General features: G+C 40.0%; 1 protein-coding gene across 6 annotated transcripts in view; it reads left to right on the plus strand.

Annotated features, from left to right (window-relative positions):
* Positions 1–18,648, plus strand: part of ARB2A (ARB2 cotranscriptional regulator A) — a 268,419-nt gene that overhangs the window by 8,429 nt on the left and 241,342 nt on the right. For 3 of the 6 annotated variants that reach the window (XM_074856309.1, XM_074856310.1, XM_074856311.1), the window contains exon 2: positions 15,160–15,283. The exons of 1 other annotated variant lie outside the window; for it this stretch is intronic. In XM_074856309.1, coding sequence (XP_074712410.1) covers positions 15,178–15,283 — 106 coding nt within the window. In that variant the 5' untranslated portion in view covers positions 15,160–15,177. The remainder of the gene's footprint in view (positions 1–15,159; positions 15,284–18,648) is intronic. 2 more of the 6 variants (XM_074856313.1, XM_074856312.1) reach the window with 1 other exon arrangement.

An 18,648-nucleotide genomic window follows, 5' to 3' on the forward strand; every position in this document is an offset into this window, starting at 1 on the left:
AAAAAACAGATCTGATTATGTCTTCTGTATGGGGTTTGCATGGCAAGGGTTTGGTAGTGGCGGGGCTACAGGGGTGGCTTCTGTGAGAAGCTGCTGGAAGCTTCCCCATGTCCCGCAGAGCCAACGCCAGCCGGCGCCGAGACAGACCCACCGCTGGCCAAGGCCCAGCCCATCAGCCACGGTGGCAGCGCCTCTGGGTAACGGGTCTGAGAAGGGGGAAAACTGAGCAGCAGCAGCCGCAGAGAGGAGTGAGAAGAGGCGAGAGAAACCCCTGTGCAGACACCAGGGGCACGGAGGAAGGAGGGGGAGGAGGTGCAGCAGGCGCCCCAGCAGAGACTCCCCTGCAGCCCGTGGGGAAGACCACGGTGAGGCAGCTGTGCCCTGCACCCAGGGAGGCCCACGCCAGAGCAGGGGATGTGCCCAAGGAGGCTGTGACCCCGTGGGAAGCCCGCGCTGGAGCAGGGTCCTGGCAGGAGCTGTGGCCCCACAGAGGACCCACACTGGAGTTCATGGAGCTGCAGCCCGTGGGAAGGACTCACGGGGGAGAAGTTCATGCAGAACTGTCTGCTGTGGGAGGGAGCCCACGCTGGAGCAGGGGAGGAGTGTGAGGAGTCCTCCCCTGAGGAGGAAGGAGCGGCAGAGACAACGGGTGAGGAACTGACCACAACCCCCATCCCCATCCCCCTGCGTGCTGGGGCAGAGCAGGGAGAGGAATTGGGAGCAAAGCTGAGCCCGGGAAGAAGGGAGGGGTGGGGGGAGGCATTTTAAAACTTGGGTTTATTTCTCATTACCCTACTCTGATTTGATTGGTGGTAAATTAAACTCATTTCCCCAAGTCAAGTCTGGTTTGCCTATGATGGTAATTGGTGAGTGATCCCTCCCTGTCCTTATCTCGACCCACGAGCCTTTCGTTGTATTTTCTCTCCCCCCTGAGCTCAGGAGAGTGATAGAGCGGCTTTGGTGGGCGCATGGCATCCAGCCAGGGTCAACCCATCACACCTTCATTTTGTTAATGACTTTGATGATGATGGTATAAAAAGTGCATCGTTAATTTGACAGAGAGTACAAGGCTGGGAGAGGATTCAAGTTTTTTGAAGAATAAATTTAAAATTTCACATGACTTAGAGAAATTAGAGAAACAACATAAAAGAAATAATACTGTTTAAAAGGACAAATGCAAAGTACTGTGCTTAGATTAGATAGTTCCCTACATAAGTACAAACTAGCAATAATTCTAGAAAAAATAATCCCAGATTTTTTAGGTGAATCATAGTCTGAACATGCGTCAGTAGCACTGTGCTGTTGCAATATGGGTAATCATTCTTCTGGGATGTATAGTTAGAAGGGGCATATTTAAACATGTCACATAATTTCACTCTACTCCACATTGCTTGGGCTTCATCAGTTTTGGGCATCACATTTAAGAAATGGTTTGACCCCATGGGAGAGTCTTCCAGGGGAAAGCAACAAGAATCTTCAGAAGTCTGGAATAAAAAAGTGTGATGTGGAAAGGCAGAGAGAGTAGTTTGCTCAGATGAGAGGGGACCAAGACAGACGTGAAAGCAGCCTCCAGGTATGGGAAGGGTTGCTGCAAAGAGAAAGGGCGTAAACTTCCTAAGTGTCAGGAAGTGAAGGGCTCTGGCAAGAGTTAGGAAAAATACTCTGCTGAAAAGGGTAGTTTGACATTGGAACAGATTTCTGTTTATAGCCAAAATACTCATACTATGTCAAACAGGGTGGTTTTGTTGTCGGTAATACTGGGGGAAGTGGTTTCTCTGTCATTGCTGGAGAGTGTGCACTACCATCCACCTTGCATGGAGAGAACTTCAGCTTTGGTGGGGGAGGTTTCCTCTTGCCTTCCGTTCCTCAGGGATGTCAACCGCAGTTGGCGGAAGTACAGCAAAAGGTCTGATGGTTTGGGTGTCCATTGGGACACAAGAAGAGGTTCAAGCGTGAGCTTAGCTAACAACATGAGCTTATCTTCAGGGAGCTTGTGCAGTGTTCATTATGGGTATTTTTTTGAAAAGAATTAAGGTAAGACCACACTGGACAGAAACTTAGATATAGTTAACACTAACTTAGAGAAGTAGGAGAGAATGAGCTGACTTCTTTCCTCATTTTTATTTTCTCCACATTGTTTTTTGTATAAGACTGGAGTTTAGTGCATGGCTGCCAAACTAAGTTTGTGCAGGTAACCTTAATTTTGTTATTTCCTGATACCTGTAGACTTGACAATGTTTTTATAGTGCTTTGAGTAAGGAAGACACACAGATTAAGCATATGCTCTCATCTATAGAAACATGATATGGACACTTCTTAAGGTTTTATTCATCTGCAAGATTATTTTAACCAGCTTGAAGGTGTTCTAATGCACTTAAAAGATTTGTTGCCAGTAGAATGAGTAATATGCAGTGTTTTCAGCTTTCACAGATTTGTCATGGCTGTGACCCTGATGCTTTTGACAGTTTCATGATAATAAATTTTGGCTGGTTCACACACATTGAAGAATCAGAATCAGAAATAAATTCCTAAACCAAAACTGAAACCCCTGGGACCACAAGCTCTTAATTCTTGCTCAACCACATGCTGTTCATAATGATTCTTACATCCCTTGTTAGAAGCTGTTCATTGCTATTGTGGGAGGTAACTAAGATACGTGTAAGTACACACACACACACATACTTTTTGCGTATTCATCCGTTGTGCACTTTTAATTTTTCTTACCTTCAAAGAACGACAGAGTGGTTGAGGTTGGCAAGGACCTCTGGAGATTGCCTAGTCCAACCCAGTGCCCAGAGCAGGGTCACCTGGAGCAGATTACTCATGGCCGTGTTCACTAAGTTTTGAATATCTCCAGGGTCAGAGACTCTGTAACCTCGTGGTGTGCCTGTTCCAGTGTTTGATCACCCTTAGAGTAAGGGGTTATGCTCAAGAGTTGTGTTCAAACATCCAGTTTGTGCCCATTGCCTGTTGCCTTCTCACTGGGCACCGCTGAGAGGACTCTTGGCTCAGTGGTCTTTCCTCTCCTCATCAGGCATTTAATTGCCATTGATAAGGCTCCCCCCCACCCCACCCTGAGTCTTCTCTTCTCCAGGCTGAACATGTGTCTCCTCGGACATCAGATGCTCCAGGCCCTTAAATGTCTTTGCAACCCTTTGCTGCTCTCGCTCCAGTGTGTCCATGTCTGTTGTACTGGGGAGCCTGGAACTGGACACAGCACTCCAGGTGTGCAGAGTAGAGGAGAGGGATCACACCCCTCAACCTACAGGCTTTTCCTCAAGCAGGATGTCATTGCCAGGGTCTTCTTCACTAATTTCTTTCTTCAGGTCTCATTTTAAATTTTTGAGCAACATCAGATATGTGGTCTAGAAAATATTTCCTACTTTCTTCTAAAACATGGGTTTTTCCCTTTCCAAACTTCAGTAGCTTGAAATAATATTCGTTATGTTTTGTGAAGTTTCAGAAACAGTAGCACAAAAAGCGTATCCATTGGAATGGAGAAATTTGCTTCAGCTGATTCTTGCAAGATTGAGAAATATTTTGAAGTTGAGTAATTTTTAGGTATAGACTTATTTTGGTAGTTGCTTTCCATGTAGTTTGAAGCTTATCCCTAATTCTCACGGTAGTTAAACACCTGGCTAGTTAAGACACATTTTACCGGGAATATAAGACTAATATTTCTCTGCTATACTCGGCTTGGTTTTAAAGCACTTAAATCCTAATTACAGATAATTTTGGATGTGGAGTTTGTGCTGCTTAAGTTTTTAGGTGCTTTTGGTTCTGAATGCCTCCAAGGACAATGCTCTGTCCTCTGCCCACTCCCCATTTTTTTTTTAATCTTTATCAGATTTTTTTTTGTGGCACCTTCCAGATTTGTACCAAGTCTGCTAAAATTCATTTATGTCAAGAAAGTATATATTTTGTCAGCGTTGCTGATCTTTTATTAACAAGGTTTGGGGGTTTTTTTGAAAAATTGCTTTCCATCTGCTTTTCACCCTCATTTTCTTGGCTTTTTTTTCTGTATCCTTTTTCATGGTTTACAGTAGAATTTAGTAACAGAGCATGGAGAGTCTGAAAATTTTGGTTTCTCTAAGATTTTCTTTCTCTTCTTTTTTCCTCCTTCTCAAGCACAAGGGATTTAGGACAAAAGGTTTTTGCTTCTTCAGACTACCTCACATCTTTCAGCTGTTGTAACTGAAATGTGTCTTCTGCTTTCATTCTGGAGTAGGTTAAAAACATAAAGGATTGGAGGGTTGGCTACGTTATCATGTGGATAGATTCTTGCAATGTTTTTTTCCTGTGGTGTTCTTGGTAGTTGACGAGGTATTTTTCATTGCAGATTCATTTTGTCCTGTGTTTATACTGCTAATGTGACCTTATAATGCTTGGTACAGCTTTCATTTAATTAAAAAAAAAAAGAATTCTTGTTTATGTAAGAATACTTTAAAGGTGGTGCTACTTTAGTGCGGATTTTATTGAAAGCTATCAGTTATGTGAGATAATGTTTATAATGCCTATAATGTGCTTTTCAGGAGTCTCTTGTTGCATTCAGTGAGGCTGATGCTGGTTCATATTTTTTCCATGCGACACACTGTATAACGTATCTCCGCTTTTCTTGTGTTAATTTTCATGCAGTCTTGGGAAGCAGTATGATCAGCTGCTGTAGAGGTTGACATAAAAATAAGAACTTTAACATGGACATGCCTTAGTACACAGGTGTTTTGTTTACATGACTTTTTAGGGTTTTACATTACCGATCTGATCATAAGGTGATGTGAAGGTAGAATAACGCAATGGATTGTTTACCCTCGTCCTGTAATTACTGTTCTTTTATCAATAAACGCTGTTGTAGCTGTTACATTTTTCAGCTACCATGCTATTCAAATCAATGAGCTGTTTTTAACAGCAGCATTCCTTCTAAAAAGGCATCTTGTTGCAGCCTGGAAGAGTTATGAAGTCCACTACTTCCTGTAACTTAATGATTAGTCATTGTCTTTTCTGAGAGTGATTATTTATTAATGTTAACCCAAAGAGTTATAAAAGAGGTTTTAAGAGAAGTCCTTTGTTACTCATTTTAAATAATATTTGGAATGATAAGGAAATCCTAGAAGATGAGAAAAGTGCTGATGGTGTGTCAGTACTTGGTAGAAGATAATGGTTCATCCAGACAATAAAAGTTCAGCTGACTGTCACAGCTTGGGTAAAATAAGGGGATCTAATGGAAAAGTCTGTTAATAAATAATTAAATGACAGAATAAACTGTTCAGATAATCGAGTTTGCTTGATTACAGCTACTGCTTCAGTATAATAGATTTAAGATTTTGTAAAGGGAGAAGATAACTCTCATTCAAACTTCAAGACTGCTTACTATCAGTAAAATAGCCACGTCACGAGGCACTTAATGTCTTTCTGAAAAAGTTTTAAGTAACAGTTTTTAGGAGTGGTAGTCTTTCATAAATACTAGGAGTGATCTTGGGAAATAATGTTAAATCATTACTGGTAACATTTGGTTTAAACCCATGATCAGTAAAAAAATAGTGAAGAATCTATTTGGTATTACCCAGTTATTTAGCAATTTAGGTTTACAGTCTAAAAAACTAAATTAAAAAAGCAGGTCAGGTTTTCAGAACTGAAACAAGGTAATCAGGAAAAATGGGGAACTTCCCTGGGAAGCTGCCACTCAAGAGGTGTTTGTCCTGTGGAGTTTGGCTTGCATAATGCTTTCAGTTGGGACTTAAAAATGGAAGGGGACAGAGAAACTGGAAAAAATTACTTTGAGTCAGAATCAAAATTTCATAGAAAGAGACTCTGCTAAGCTTGTTTCGTTTACCAGGACAAAGAACTTGACTGCAGGATCTAATCAAGTAAGGGGAACGTAGAGAGACAAAACTTAACATACAAAGGCAGAGTAGTAACTAGTGCCTGAAACCTGAAGCCAGAGTAATTCAAACTGGAAATGAAGTACGAAAGACAGTGACTAGCCTTTCAGACTATCACAGCAAGAGATGGACTCTTTAGCTCTTAGTAACTTGAATTTGGGAGTGGATGCCTTTCTGGAAGAACTGCTGTGGTTAAGCACAGGTTACTGGTCTCAGAATTTGTTAGCTGAAGGAAATAAAAGGCCTCTGATAAACAGGGAGTAATTCTAATCAATTTTGTGGGCCTGTCTGGCCTGGAAGTGTGAACCTTCCAAGCAAAAATCATTAATTTTTCATGATGCTTTTTTTTGTCAAACTGAGTTGCATCTCCAGTCTTTTTCTTTCTAGTCATCTGCTGCTTTCATCTGCACCTTTGAGCCTGGCAATACTTGGCTGAACTCTGCTCTGTCACATATTCTGCACCTATTTAAGATGGTTCTCCTCCTTAGTAGGTATTTATTCAAAGTGGTGGGAAATGCAATGTTTTCCACAAAATAGAGAGTTTTACAAGATTGTTTAGAATGATTGATGAAGTTTCTTTAGCCCTTGTCTTGGAGTGGTTACTACTAGGACAGAGTGTTTAGGCTTGAGGCTAAACCAAACCGTTTCATACATCCGTTCAACCTCATTGAAGTAGTTCATGTAACAGGTAGAATTTAATTTTTTCAAGGACTGTGTTTCAGTAACTTTGCTTAATAGCATGGCAAATAAAAGCTATCAATATGGCAAAAGGATCCAGAATAAAAAGAGAACAGTTGTTCCCCAGTTTTTTCTTCTGGAGTTCAAATCACAGGGACAAATGAAACTGCCAGATTCATTGTCATAATTATCATCTGTATTTGTACACAGCAGTAATCCCTCATCTGTCGTGCAGGGTGGAAGACTGGGCCGGGAGGAATTGCCTAAGTTATGACAAAGATACGTGCAAAGTTGTGCATTGACAAAGGTATAATTCCCAAACAGCAGTGCAGGCTGGGGTATAGCTGGCTGGGGTGTAGCTCTACTAAAAAGGAGGTGGAGATGCTGTTGGATGGCAAGCTGAACAGTGCCTGTGTGAGCACGAAGGCCAACGGAGTCCTCCGCTCTATTGGTACGAGCGTACCTAGGGTGCTGTCTCTGGTTTGTCCCCTGATTTCAAGAGAGACATTGCAAACTTGGAGGAGGTCCAGCGGGTGGCCACCAGGATGATTAGTATGCTACAAGGATGATTAGCACGTTGGGGAACTTGACATTTGGAGAACGGTTCAGGGAAGTTTGTAGAGGAGAGAAGGCTTGGAGAAATTTCATTAGTCATCCAATACCTAGAAAGTAGTTATGGAGGAGGAGTTGTTTTCTCTTCACAAGGGTGCATGGTGGGAGGATAAATTTCATCTGGGTATAAGAAAAAGAAAATCTGTTGGCAATATTGAACACTGGAGTAAGTTCCTCAAAGGCGTGGTGGAATCTCCCTGACTGGAAGTATTGAAGGCTCATCTTGGCAGCATCTCGACTTACCTGATACAAGTCCCTGTAAGGCCTAATCAAGTAAGTTCTGACAGAAGGTTCAAGACCAGATCGCTTCCAGAGATCTTTTCCAACCTAGGCTGCCCTAGGATGCCATGGCTAGAGCTGTTGGCAGTCATGGCTCTGGGCAGAGATAGCTAGGTTGTAGATTGGGCAGTAGCAGAGCCGTCTACAGTCTGATTACAGTTACTGACTTAGGCAATTAATGGAATATTTTAAATACAGATATTAGATTTTAAATTTTTAAAGCTGAACCAGTAAGGAAAATGAAATTTATTTGCCTTGCTTTTTTATCTTTGTTCTTTTTATTGTTTTGTAATAGAAAGTAAAGGAAGATCTACTATGTGAAAAAATCAAAAACACAAGCGTGATGCAGTCAGAATTTTAAGATCAAAATTTAAACATTGAGCTAAAAGGATAGTGTACTTACATTATTCACTTTGTTTATATATATATATATATATATATATAAAAAAATAATGTAGTGCTGCTTTATGACAATCCAGCAGCAGTAAATCTGTGGACTGCATGTGTTTCACAGGGCCATTTGCTTTGCCTACCAGATAGTTGAGATGAAGCTTCTAAACTTCTTGGTTCAGCTGGCCAGATTACGTAAACTGCCTCTCAGGTAGAGGGCAGAGCAAAGACATTTGAGATACTATATTAGTAAAGCTGGGAGAAATTATAAAATTAAAGATGGGTGTCCTACAGCAGGAAAAGCTGGGAGCAGAGCTGTAAAGGCAGATTTCCTGAGGTGGACACTCCCGCAAAGAGGAGGTATGTACACTGTGGGAATTTGGGGTATTTTGATGAACTGGTGACTTCAGTGCCCCTGCTTGCTCATTTCAGTTGTGCATGATTTGATTCCACGTAGAATCCATCTATTTTGGATATTTCTGTGTCACCAGAGTATCTGTGCTAGAAGCAGAGTAGCCAAGTGGGGTGGTGATATTTATTCTTTGCATGTGCACATTCTGGGAGGTGTTGGAGGAAACAGGTATGTTGCAGAAAGCTGGGTGCACTTCTTACCCTTCCATAGTCTCTTTCTGTGCACCTCCTCAGCACGGAGTCTGCAGTAGAATTAGAAATACCTCTCTGTGTATGAGGATCTGGGCTACAGACCTGGACTCACTGCATTTGCAGCTGATTTGTCTGTCTTCTTTCAGGAGTCTTCAGTTAATGGCAGACAGCCCTTCTGAAAGTCGCACTAGTACTTAAGAGCAAAGGGGGAGAGAAAAAAAGTGATTTTAAAGTACTAAACACATATGCATATGTCTAGGGTTTTTTAGCAGCTTTTGATGGTAGCCTAAGCAGAAATCATTTCCCTAGAGTTTTCCAGTCTCTCTCTTTCTCTCTTCTTCTGTGGCTGTCCTGCAAATTACTTTGGTGTCTCTCCTAAGAGAAGGCTCTTTTAATAGTCTTCGAGTTTTTCCGTGTTCAGAGGCCTTTTTCTCTCCTAGTTGACCCATGGGATTGCTTGAGAGAAGATATTAAAAAAAAGATTAAAAATTCTGGCTTTGTCCTGTAACTGCTTAGTATGTACACAGATGATGCTATTGAGAGTCAGTCTTCTCCACCCCATCTTTCAAGTCAGAATCCCGTTAAAACGAACAGTCTACTGCAATCATCTTAAAATCTCCTCCAAAACAGTTTTTTCAAATAAACTATCACAGGGCAATTTCAGGTATATTATGAAGTAATATTGTGCCAAGTCCTTGTGACTCATCCTTGCAACGTACACTGGCAGGAAAATCTGATTCTGTAATTAAAGAGCATTTCACACAACTGTTTTCCAAATAATTATATTGCTTCAAAATTTGTGTTCTCATCAACTGAGATGTAGCCCCATGCACTAATGGAACAACACAATACAAACTGTGCACTGAATGTATCATTATTACACGTTACATGGGCTTTTTCTGAGGCTTCAGTTGCAGAGTGTTAGTTCTTCATAAACGTTAATTCCTTGAATTATCTCTAGCATCTGCTGCTTTTGGAGGATTCTTACTGGTCTTTTAGATGAAGGTGGTGGTGAAAGGCATCTTAAAATTAATGTCTTGCTCATCATGGGTACTGGCATTGGGAAAGCTAGGGAAGGTTCTTCAAAGTTCATCTTAAAACAGGAGTCCAGTGGTCCATAGTTCTGAGCGTTGAAGGAAATCACTCAGACTGAATGCCCAGAAGATGAGAAATACAGAAAAAGAGGTTCTCTGAGAACATTTTGATTTTGAGGAGCTGAATAGTCCATGAGAACACTTGCAGATTGTTCCTGTGAACACAGTTCTCCCAGGCAGTGTTCTCCTGCCTTCACTGCAGGATCAGTTTTTCTGTCCGCAGAGTCACTTGCCTGATTTGTTAGATAACAGTCCTTCTGCCTTTTCAGAAGTAGGGTTCTCCATACACTTAATTATTGTTATTCTGCATATTCAAGAGAGTGTTGCATTGTGCACTGTTGTGGTTTAGTCCCTGTAGGCAGCCAGACCCTCCTCCAGCTGCTCACTCTCTCTCCCCACAGTGGGCTGGGGAGGAGAATCGGAAGGGTGAAAGTGAAAAAACTCAAGGGCTGAGATAAAGACAGTTCAATAGGGAAAGCAAAAGCTGTGCACGCAAGCAAAGCAAAATAAGGAATTGCATGTGCTCGCCCATCCCCAGGCCAGCCGGGCTCCATCGCGCATAACGGTGACTCGGGAAGAGAAACGCCGTCACTCCGAACGTCCCCCCTTCCTTCTTCTTCCCCAGCTCTGTCTGCTGAGCGTGAGGCCATATGGTGTGGAATATCCCTGGGGCAGCTCTCCCGGCTGTGTCCCCCCCCAACTCCTTGTGCACCCCCGGCCACTCGCGGGGGGGCTGAGGGGCAGAAAAGGCCTTGGCTCTGCGTGAGCACTGCTCAGCAGTAACGAAACCACCCCTGTGTCATCAGCACTGTTTCCAGCACAAATCCGAAGCTCCATACTAGCTACTATGAAGAAATTAACTCTATCCCAGCTAAACTCAATACGTTTATTTAAAGCTGTTGCTACTACAGAAGAATTCTTGATGATCATTTTGAACTTTGTCTTTGGTTGATATCATCAATCATGCTGTAAACCTCCCAGAGGCTGTGTTGAGGTTGTGCTGCCTCTTTTTGTATTATTTTGACATGTTTATTTGATCATGTTTACATGCATATGTTGATGAAGGTCACTTCCAGCATTTCAGGAAAGTTAAACTGAAATAATTAAATGGAATCGTGTTGACTCTGCCTTGTGTAAACAACTGAGTTGCTGACATGGTTGGGACACTAATGCACATAGCTCGTAGTCCCCTGCTTTTTGAGCTTACGGGGTAAATAACACAGGAAAGTAGCTGCTGTGCAAATAAATCAACCTTTAGTGTCGGCTGCAGTCATGTACTTTATCAGCAGGTTCCACCACCGTTTGGTAGAATGTGAAGATGTACTGAGATTCAGGGACTTTGGGATCCTTGCCAGTTTCTTTGTATTCTAGTGGTTAAAGATCCTGCTCTTCCAGCATTTATTACTCCCCTCCTGTGCATCTTCCCTCTGGCTTTTTGCAGCTGTATGGAGCATGCTCTAGGCAAATAGGTACATTTTCTGGAAATTCTGATAAGTCTTAATAAACCTATATTAAATGTGTGCAAAAAGCAATTTTTACTCGAGCAGATCTGGGCAGGCTTTAAGGGTAATGGCAGGAGGCAGACACTGCTAAGCTGATCCTCTGGCTAAATTTCTGATCTCTGCAACATGGAGATGCTGTAGCTGCTCATTAACATCAGCAGAACTGAGCAGAAGATACTGTCTCTGAACCTTCTTATGCAAGAGGTAGATATTTTAGCTGAACTTTTTCAAAACCATTTAGTCCAAAGCAGACTGGAAATAATTGGCTTTCGGAGCTGAAGTTTGGCAAATGTATAAGCAGTTGAAAATAGGGTCTTATAAGTGAAAGAAAGTGAAGTACAAACTTAATTGTAGCAGTTGTTACTGATGTCATCTGTAGTGCCCTAAAAGCAGGAGTAGATAAAATCTAATTAGACAGAAAATACTAAGATTAAAGTTTGTATTTTTTGCTCTGTTGAGCCAATAGAGAGAAGAGACTAGCGCCAAACTGTCACCCAGCCATCTCTGAAGGAAAAATGGGTCTTAGTCACCAGCCACATTGCACAAATCTAACCCATACTTGTCCCTAGCTTGCTTGGGATGTCAGTCTTTGGAGAAGAAGACTCTAATTCAACTGTATTCTAATACAGCAGTGTAGTACAAAGAAGCATTCTGATGACTCCTGTTCAGGTTGTGTCCAGATAAACTTGATGGACTTGAGCTGTTTGAAAATACTTGTGTGTTTTCTTCTTATGTCTCACTTGTGGTGGGTTAGCACTACAATTATTTATAGCATTTATTTGGAACATCTGTGGCATTAACTTAATTTCAGGTATTGCTAATGTAGAGCAAAATCTATATACTACATTTTTTTCCTACATTTCTAGCTGCATTTACACATTGAAGTCTGTAGAAATCTTTGTATTTGTGCATTTGTTTCAGAGCTGGAATATATGATGTGATATCTAGTCTGATTTGAAGACTAGCACTGTTACATGATCACAAGTTCGGTGGTCCAAACTTACAGTGCTGCTTTACAGACAAGAACATGAAATATGTATGTATATTCCCTTAAGTGTGCAGAGCTCTGCTACGTTTGATTATTAGTTTGGGTTTTTTTTGGGGGGGTAGGTGTTCTGGTTTTGTTTTTATTTAATGACCATTTGTTTGTGAACACTGCCTTAATAGGGGTATGATGAAAATGCAGCCTTGTTGTCTCATGTGAAACCATGAAAACAGAGTATTTCTGCTGTCAAATTATTTTAGGCATTGTTGGGCATTGAGTTGAAGAGGCACAGAATATGCATAAGATATTTTGTGACAGAATACTTAAGTTTGCATGGGAAAGCAAGATACATACAAATAAATATACATTCTCTTGGCAATAAATTTACTTACTGTAACTATTTCTTCAGGTGAAATAGTAACTTGGTTTTCAGGGAGTAGGCTTGCTGTAGCTAATGAAAAAAACAATCACAGAAGAGATGTTTTTGAAAGAATCATCTTAGTAATTGTACAGAACAACACATTTTAAATAATCTATATTTATTACAGGAAACTTAATGATGGTATTTGTGAATTATGTGGAGTGGTCTGTGTACGCCACTGCAGATCACTGGGGATTGAAACTCATGCCTAGAATAAACTGCAATTCCTGCATTTGCCTATAAGCAACCATTCAGAGAGCTTTATAATTTTCCCACTGTTCATTTCTGCACCACCAGCCTATAGTTGATTCGACACCTGTCTGTCAAGGAAAGGAAATCCAACCCTCTCATCTAATTTCTTCTGTTTGTCATTTCAACAAATATCAGTGAGGGATTCAACAAAATGCTGTGTTCACACAAACAATGCATAAAATACTGTGTGCTTGTTTCATCCTCATTCTAATATCAAGTCCTCCCTCCAGTGGCTGCTGTAACAGTTTTTTTTACTTTGTCAAAAGGAACGGGAAATTCTCTCTCTCAAAGCTAAATTGCAATTTATTTATTTATTTTGGTGCTTCCCGCTTGGCAAGAGAACCTGTTATCTACTGTTTTGTGAGTGGCAGGGTCTTCATCTGTTAAAGGAAGAAGGGTATGCATTGTAGAGACAAGAATGCCAGGGATTCTTGGTTTCTACATTGATTTATCTGATTAGGGCATGAGGGTTAGTTTACAAAGGTAAATCTGTTCATATAAATTTTATGTTTCTTCCCTTGGGTAATAACAAGTCTTCGAGCACCTGTATGTATTTTGTAACCGCATTAACCTACCTGCACCCAGTTATGAATTTTCAAATATTGTGTAGGGAGGACTACCCTGTTTGTATGACTAGAATAATTTTCATCTGGACCATCACAAAGCACTATCACTGTCATTTTCTAGCGCTTCTAATAATTTCAACTGGAGTAGGTTAGTTTCTTTTCTAAATGATTTACTAGAATGTACATGGTTTTGTGCTGCAAATGTACAAACTAATGATGGACAAGATTTTGTATTTGGGGATCTTTTGTCAGTGGAGCATTTGGAAGCATCTGAGAAAAGTCTTTAAAACCATCCACATGTGTGAATTGACATTTGAGTCATTTTAATATTTACATCAACTATGTTACACACTAGAAAATACAAAAAAGTCTCTGAGGTTTTGCTGTTATTTTTGTTGATTACTTCTGTTATGAGTGCTAACATGATTAAAGTGTTAGCCAAAAGATGCACATTTTAACTGAATCATGTTGAGTTGTGTCATAATTTAACAAGTACACGATCTAAGCAGAGCTTTCCTGGTGGAGTTGTGTCTTTAAAAGAATTTTGGCAGTGTACTGTCATTTCCCATCAGCTTAATCTGAACAGCCTTCTGCAGAGGAAGCTGTCAGTCTCCCATAGGTCCAATTTGTAGAATGGATTATTGAACTTTCTTGAACCCCAACTTAAAAAAACAAACAAAACACCCACCCCCCCAACCCTCTCCTTAGTTAATAACTATCACCCCCTTTATTGCTGTATTTTTCCTTAATCTACAAGAAAATGTCATGTAATAGGCTTTCTCTAAAGACAGTAGAAAAATAGTCTTTATTATGCTTTGGTTTTAATTTTTTTTCTGCTGCCTTTACAGTGAGCTGCTGTTACTTAAAAGAAACCAATTTGGGGTTCTTTCTTACAGGTGTAAGTATTAGGGAGCCAGTAGTACAGTCGGTGAATCCTATTACTCTTTGTTTGAAAGTTACAAATTGCTACAGAGATACAGTTCCTGTGAACTCATCTATGATAAAGTATACTGGGGAGAAGAATAAAACAAATTGTTAATGACTGACAGATAAAACAAAGAACCAAAAAAGATGAAGGGGAAAATGAATTCAATGCACAGAAGTCTTTTTATTGAGAAGGAAGAAGTGGTGATTGTGATGTAGTTTTCTCACTTGGTGTCAGATTCAAGATGAAAGAGATTGCAGATTTGAATGTCTGGGTTGCCTTCTGTGCGACAGGAGAAATTTAGAAATATTTTGCAAGTAAATTCTCACCTTCAGTATATTGAAGTTCATTCTGTACCTGGACATTTACTCTGAATATTTCAGTGGTGATAATGTGTGGTAGAAATCACAGTGGTTTAAAACTGCTCCGTGTAATTTTACTAAAACAAAACTGTATAGCACAGTAAGAACAATAAAGTGGAGTTAATTAGTGAAGAAAATCATTAAAGATTGTGGATGTTCTGTTGATTATGTTTTGGTTTTTCTTGTGTGTTCTACTTTGGACAGAGAAGTGTGGTGCTTCTCCAAAAGGCTTATCATTTACTGATGTTACATTAGAATCACAAAGAAATATCTATTAGCTACGTGTCCTTTTAGGATTAGGGAGAAGTTAGCGTTCATTCTTCTGAACTTGAATCTTTGACCAAACTTGGTGCTGGCATGTGTGTCACACTTTGTTGTTAAACATCTTAATCCAGGGTAGTGTGGTGAGACTTTAGAGTGTCCAGTGTAAGTTTTGAAGGATAAGAAAAAAAAATTAATTTTACCTTACATATCACAGGGTTTTATAATACTCGGGGAAGTTTTTCTTTTGGAACAAGTTCTGTTATTTTGTGATGTAAGCAGTAGCAAATGAGATCTGTTGAAGCAGAAGTCAATAAATTAGTTAATTTCCAATTCCTGTTGATTTTCAGATTGTCCTTCGAAGATCAATGTACATTTACCTCAGTATTTTAAATCTGTTGACAGTTTGGGTAATGATGGCTCAGCTCCAGCAGGGAGGCCCAGATGAAAAAGAGAAGACTACTGCATTAAAGGGTATGAGTCTTTTTGCCTTCTTTTTACATATATTGACGTTTCAGAAACAATTATTAAGGAAAGGAAAATAGTTTGATACAACTAACTATGGATTGGAGTCTGGGAATTGCAATACTGGAAGATACTATTAGTCCATCTCTGCTAATGCTTTTTGTCTAATGGTGTGTCCATTATCAGTATTTTCATAAGATGATATGAAAAATAACAATCTGTGGTAAGGAGTAGCAGATTAGGATACCCATTAATTTTTTTAATTTTTCAGAATTATCCCTTGAGAAAGTTGGCTGGTGCTTTTGTGTTCTTAGTTTCTGGGAGTTATCATTTAATTTTTATGCCACTTATGGTTTATAATTATGCAACCGTATTACAGCTCTTAAAAATCTCTTTGACTAGGATGTTAGCAGGAAAAACATTTTCAGGACATTGATTTCCATGTTGATTTTATAAAGTTTCTTTGTACTGTTTGTTTTAAAAAAATAAGTGAAGTGACTTAGCAGAGTAATTTTCTTGAGGAAAAAATAAATTAAATAAATGACATCTTTTAGATAGTGTTTTTCAGTATTGGAAGTACATGGAGTTGGTTAGACCTACAAGTAAGCTAACCAAGCATGGGATTTAAAGTGCTTGCGTCACACACTTACTCTCTAAATTGTCTTTCAAAAGAGAAGCAGCATATACCTTGCAACTCCAGTGTAAAAATTGGATTTCTACCAAAGTATTATTAGAGATATATGTTCTATTATACAGTGATAGTAGATGGTGTTCCTTCAGTTACAGGTGTGTTTTTGTGGAATGTTTGGTGAAAACCTACGTGGTGCTTTTTTCAAACCTTGTACTAATTCTGTCAAATTAGTATATTTTGAGGAAATTTTACTTCATGTTTGGAAAAGTAAAACTCCCATTTTTATCCTTGGCATTAATTTGATATCCATTAAAGGTTAGTGTCCAAGAAATACTCCACATAAATGAAAACTTTCTGTGAGGGTGTTGTTTTCTTCATGTGATCTAGTGAACTCTCATTGAGCTGTAGAAGGTCTCCTGCTGATCAATCAGTTTTGGGCTCTGTTGAATTAGTCTTGAATTGAGTTGGAGAGTCCAAGATCTTTGGTGAGAATGGTGGATCAGATCTTGAAAGAATCTCAAAGTTATAAGAACACTTTAGCTAATTTTAACTTGAAAATTTGCACAAAAAGAAAGTGGCTGTGTTGGTGATTGGAGCACACACCAGTTGCAGCCTTCCCGAGAGACTCTGATGGAAGCTGTAAATCATGACAAGCTGTACACACTGCAGATAAGCTTAATGTAGTTCATATACTATCGCCCTTGCTGCTCAGGAGATGGATATTTTATTATATAGTTACTGTCACTTCTGTGTAAACACATTTCCAACTAGGTCACAGTAAGAAGACATGAAAACTCTGGTGAAATTAAGTTCTAGAGGTGTGGTGTGACTGGAGTCTCTTCACCGAGGAGAGAAAGACATGCTAAAGGCTGCTTTGATACATTGGCATTGTGAAAGTACAGAGGAAGAAAGGGCATGCTTTTTACATCCTGTTGTGAAAAACTTCTCTGACAAAGCTCTGTTCTTTTCTCCTATCGTTTAGTTGAGGACCAAAGCAGCTCCCCAGAACTTTCAAGGGACAGTGGACAAGGACAAGCACATGATTGCTTATGTCAATTGAATGTCATGGGACTTAGTATTAAATAGATTTGATGTAAAAGTGAGCGATGGTTGAGAAGGCCACATTTAGAAGTCTTCCAGTCAACACCTGATGTTGTATAGCTATTTAGATACCACGGAGATGCTCAGATACCATAGTACAGGTTGGAGAGATGTTGATTTTCAGCAGCCATACAAGATGGCCATTGTTCCTCCGGCTTTACCCGGTGAAATCACTTAGAGAAGAAGGGGCTGGAGACAGTCATATGGACACTGGAGTGAATGTCATTGAACCTGAAGAGTTACAAAAGAGCAGGCCAAGAAACTCTCAAGAGTGTTGAAGCTAATTTTCAGTACATTTTAAAGACTGTAGAAATTTCAAAAGATTAATTTACCAATTCTAAGCTTGGGTAATGTGGGTAATCTATAGGCTTGTCACTGGCTTCAAGACAAAGCAAAAATAGTGATACAAAACCTATTCAAATAATGATTTTAAGTAAATAAAGGATGGAAGTATAATTAATGTCAAACAAGGCGAGTTTAAAACAAAGTCTTTTCAAACTGTTTTCTTTCCTTTGAGCTACAGCTTTGGATGGTAAAGGTAGTAAACCAATATACTTAGAATACTTAATCCATTTCCTTGGTAATACTTGGTATCTTGATTTCTGAAACAGTAATAGTTCAAAGTCAGTGTAGCCCTCCTGAACTGAATGCTTGAGTGATCTTCAAATTCTTACAGGAGGAAGCAGGAAAATATATTCCAGTGGAATCCTGCTGAATTGTTTCTTGATGATTTTTTATTAATAATCAGAAAGATATTAAAAGGATAGCATCGGGTTGTGTGGGTGATGAGCAACGAGGAGAGGGGAGGTGATTGTACACTATTATCTGTGTATGCAGTAATTGTTTAGTAGTTAGATGTAACAAAGGGTGTCCCTGTATGCTTGGCTCTGGTTACATGTAAATCCTTTGTCCTGGTTTCGCCTGGAATAGAGTTAATTTTTCTTCTCAGTAGCTCGAACAGTGCTGTGTTTTGGTTTCAGTATGGATTTGGTATGAGAAAAGTGTTGATAACACTGATGGTTTCAGCTGTTGCTCAGAGATCAAGGTCTTTCCAACTCCCTGTGTCCTGCTAGCGCGCAGGTACACAGGAAGCAGGGAGGGAGCACGGCCAGAGCACCAGACCCAAACTGGCCAATGAACTAGTCCGTATCACGTAATGTCGTGCTCAGTATATAAAGGAGAGTCAGCTGAGAAGGGGGGGTTCTCTCTCGCTTCCGGGGCTCTGGTCTGGGGATCTTGGCTTCTCAGGGATGGCTAGCTGGGAGCGGGCTAGGTGTCGGTCGGCAGGTGGTAAGCAATTACAGTGTGCATTATCCATTTGTACTTTCTATTATTGTTGTTATTGTTCGGTTTTATTTCAATTATTAAGCTGTTTTTATCTCCACCTACGAGTCTCCTTACCTTTACCCTCCCTGGGTCAGGGAGAGTGAGAGAACAGCAGCATGGTGTTTGGCTTCTAGCCGGGTTTAAACCACAACATCCTTAAATCTAGGGCAAAGAATGCAGCCTATACTTATTTTAGTGTGCTTTCATTAGTGAATGCAGGCTGTACTAGATTATATCATCCTAGTCTGAAAAGAATGTGTATGTCACAGCTTGCTATAAAATGGATGGCAGTATTCTCTACCTCAAGAGTTATTAA

The sequence above is a fragment of the Strix uralensis genome, chromosome Z (assembly GCF_047716275.1).
Source record: "Strix uralensis isolate ZFMK-TIS-50842 chromosome Z, bStrUra1, whole genome shotgun sequence".
NCBI classification, from domain to species: Eukaryota; Metazoa; Chordata; class Aves; order Strigiformes; family Strigidae; genus Strix; species Strix uralensis.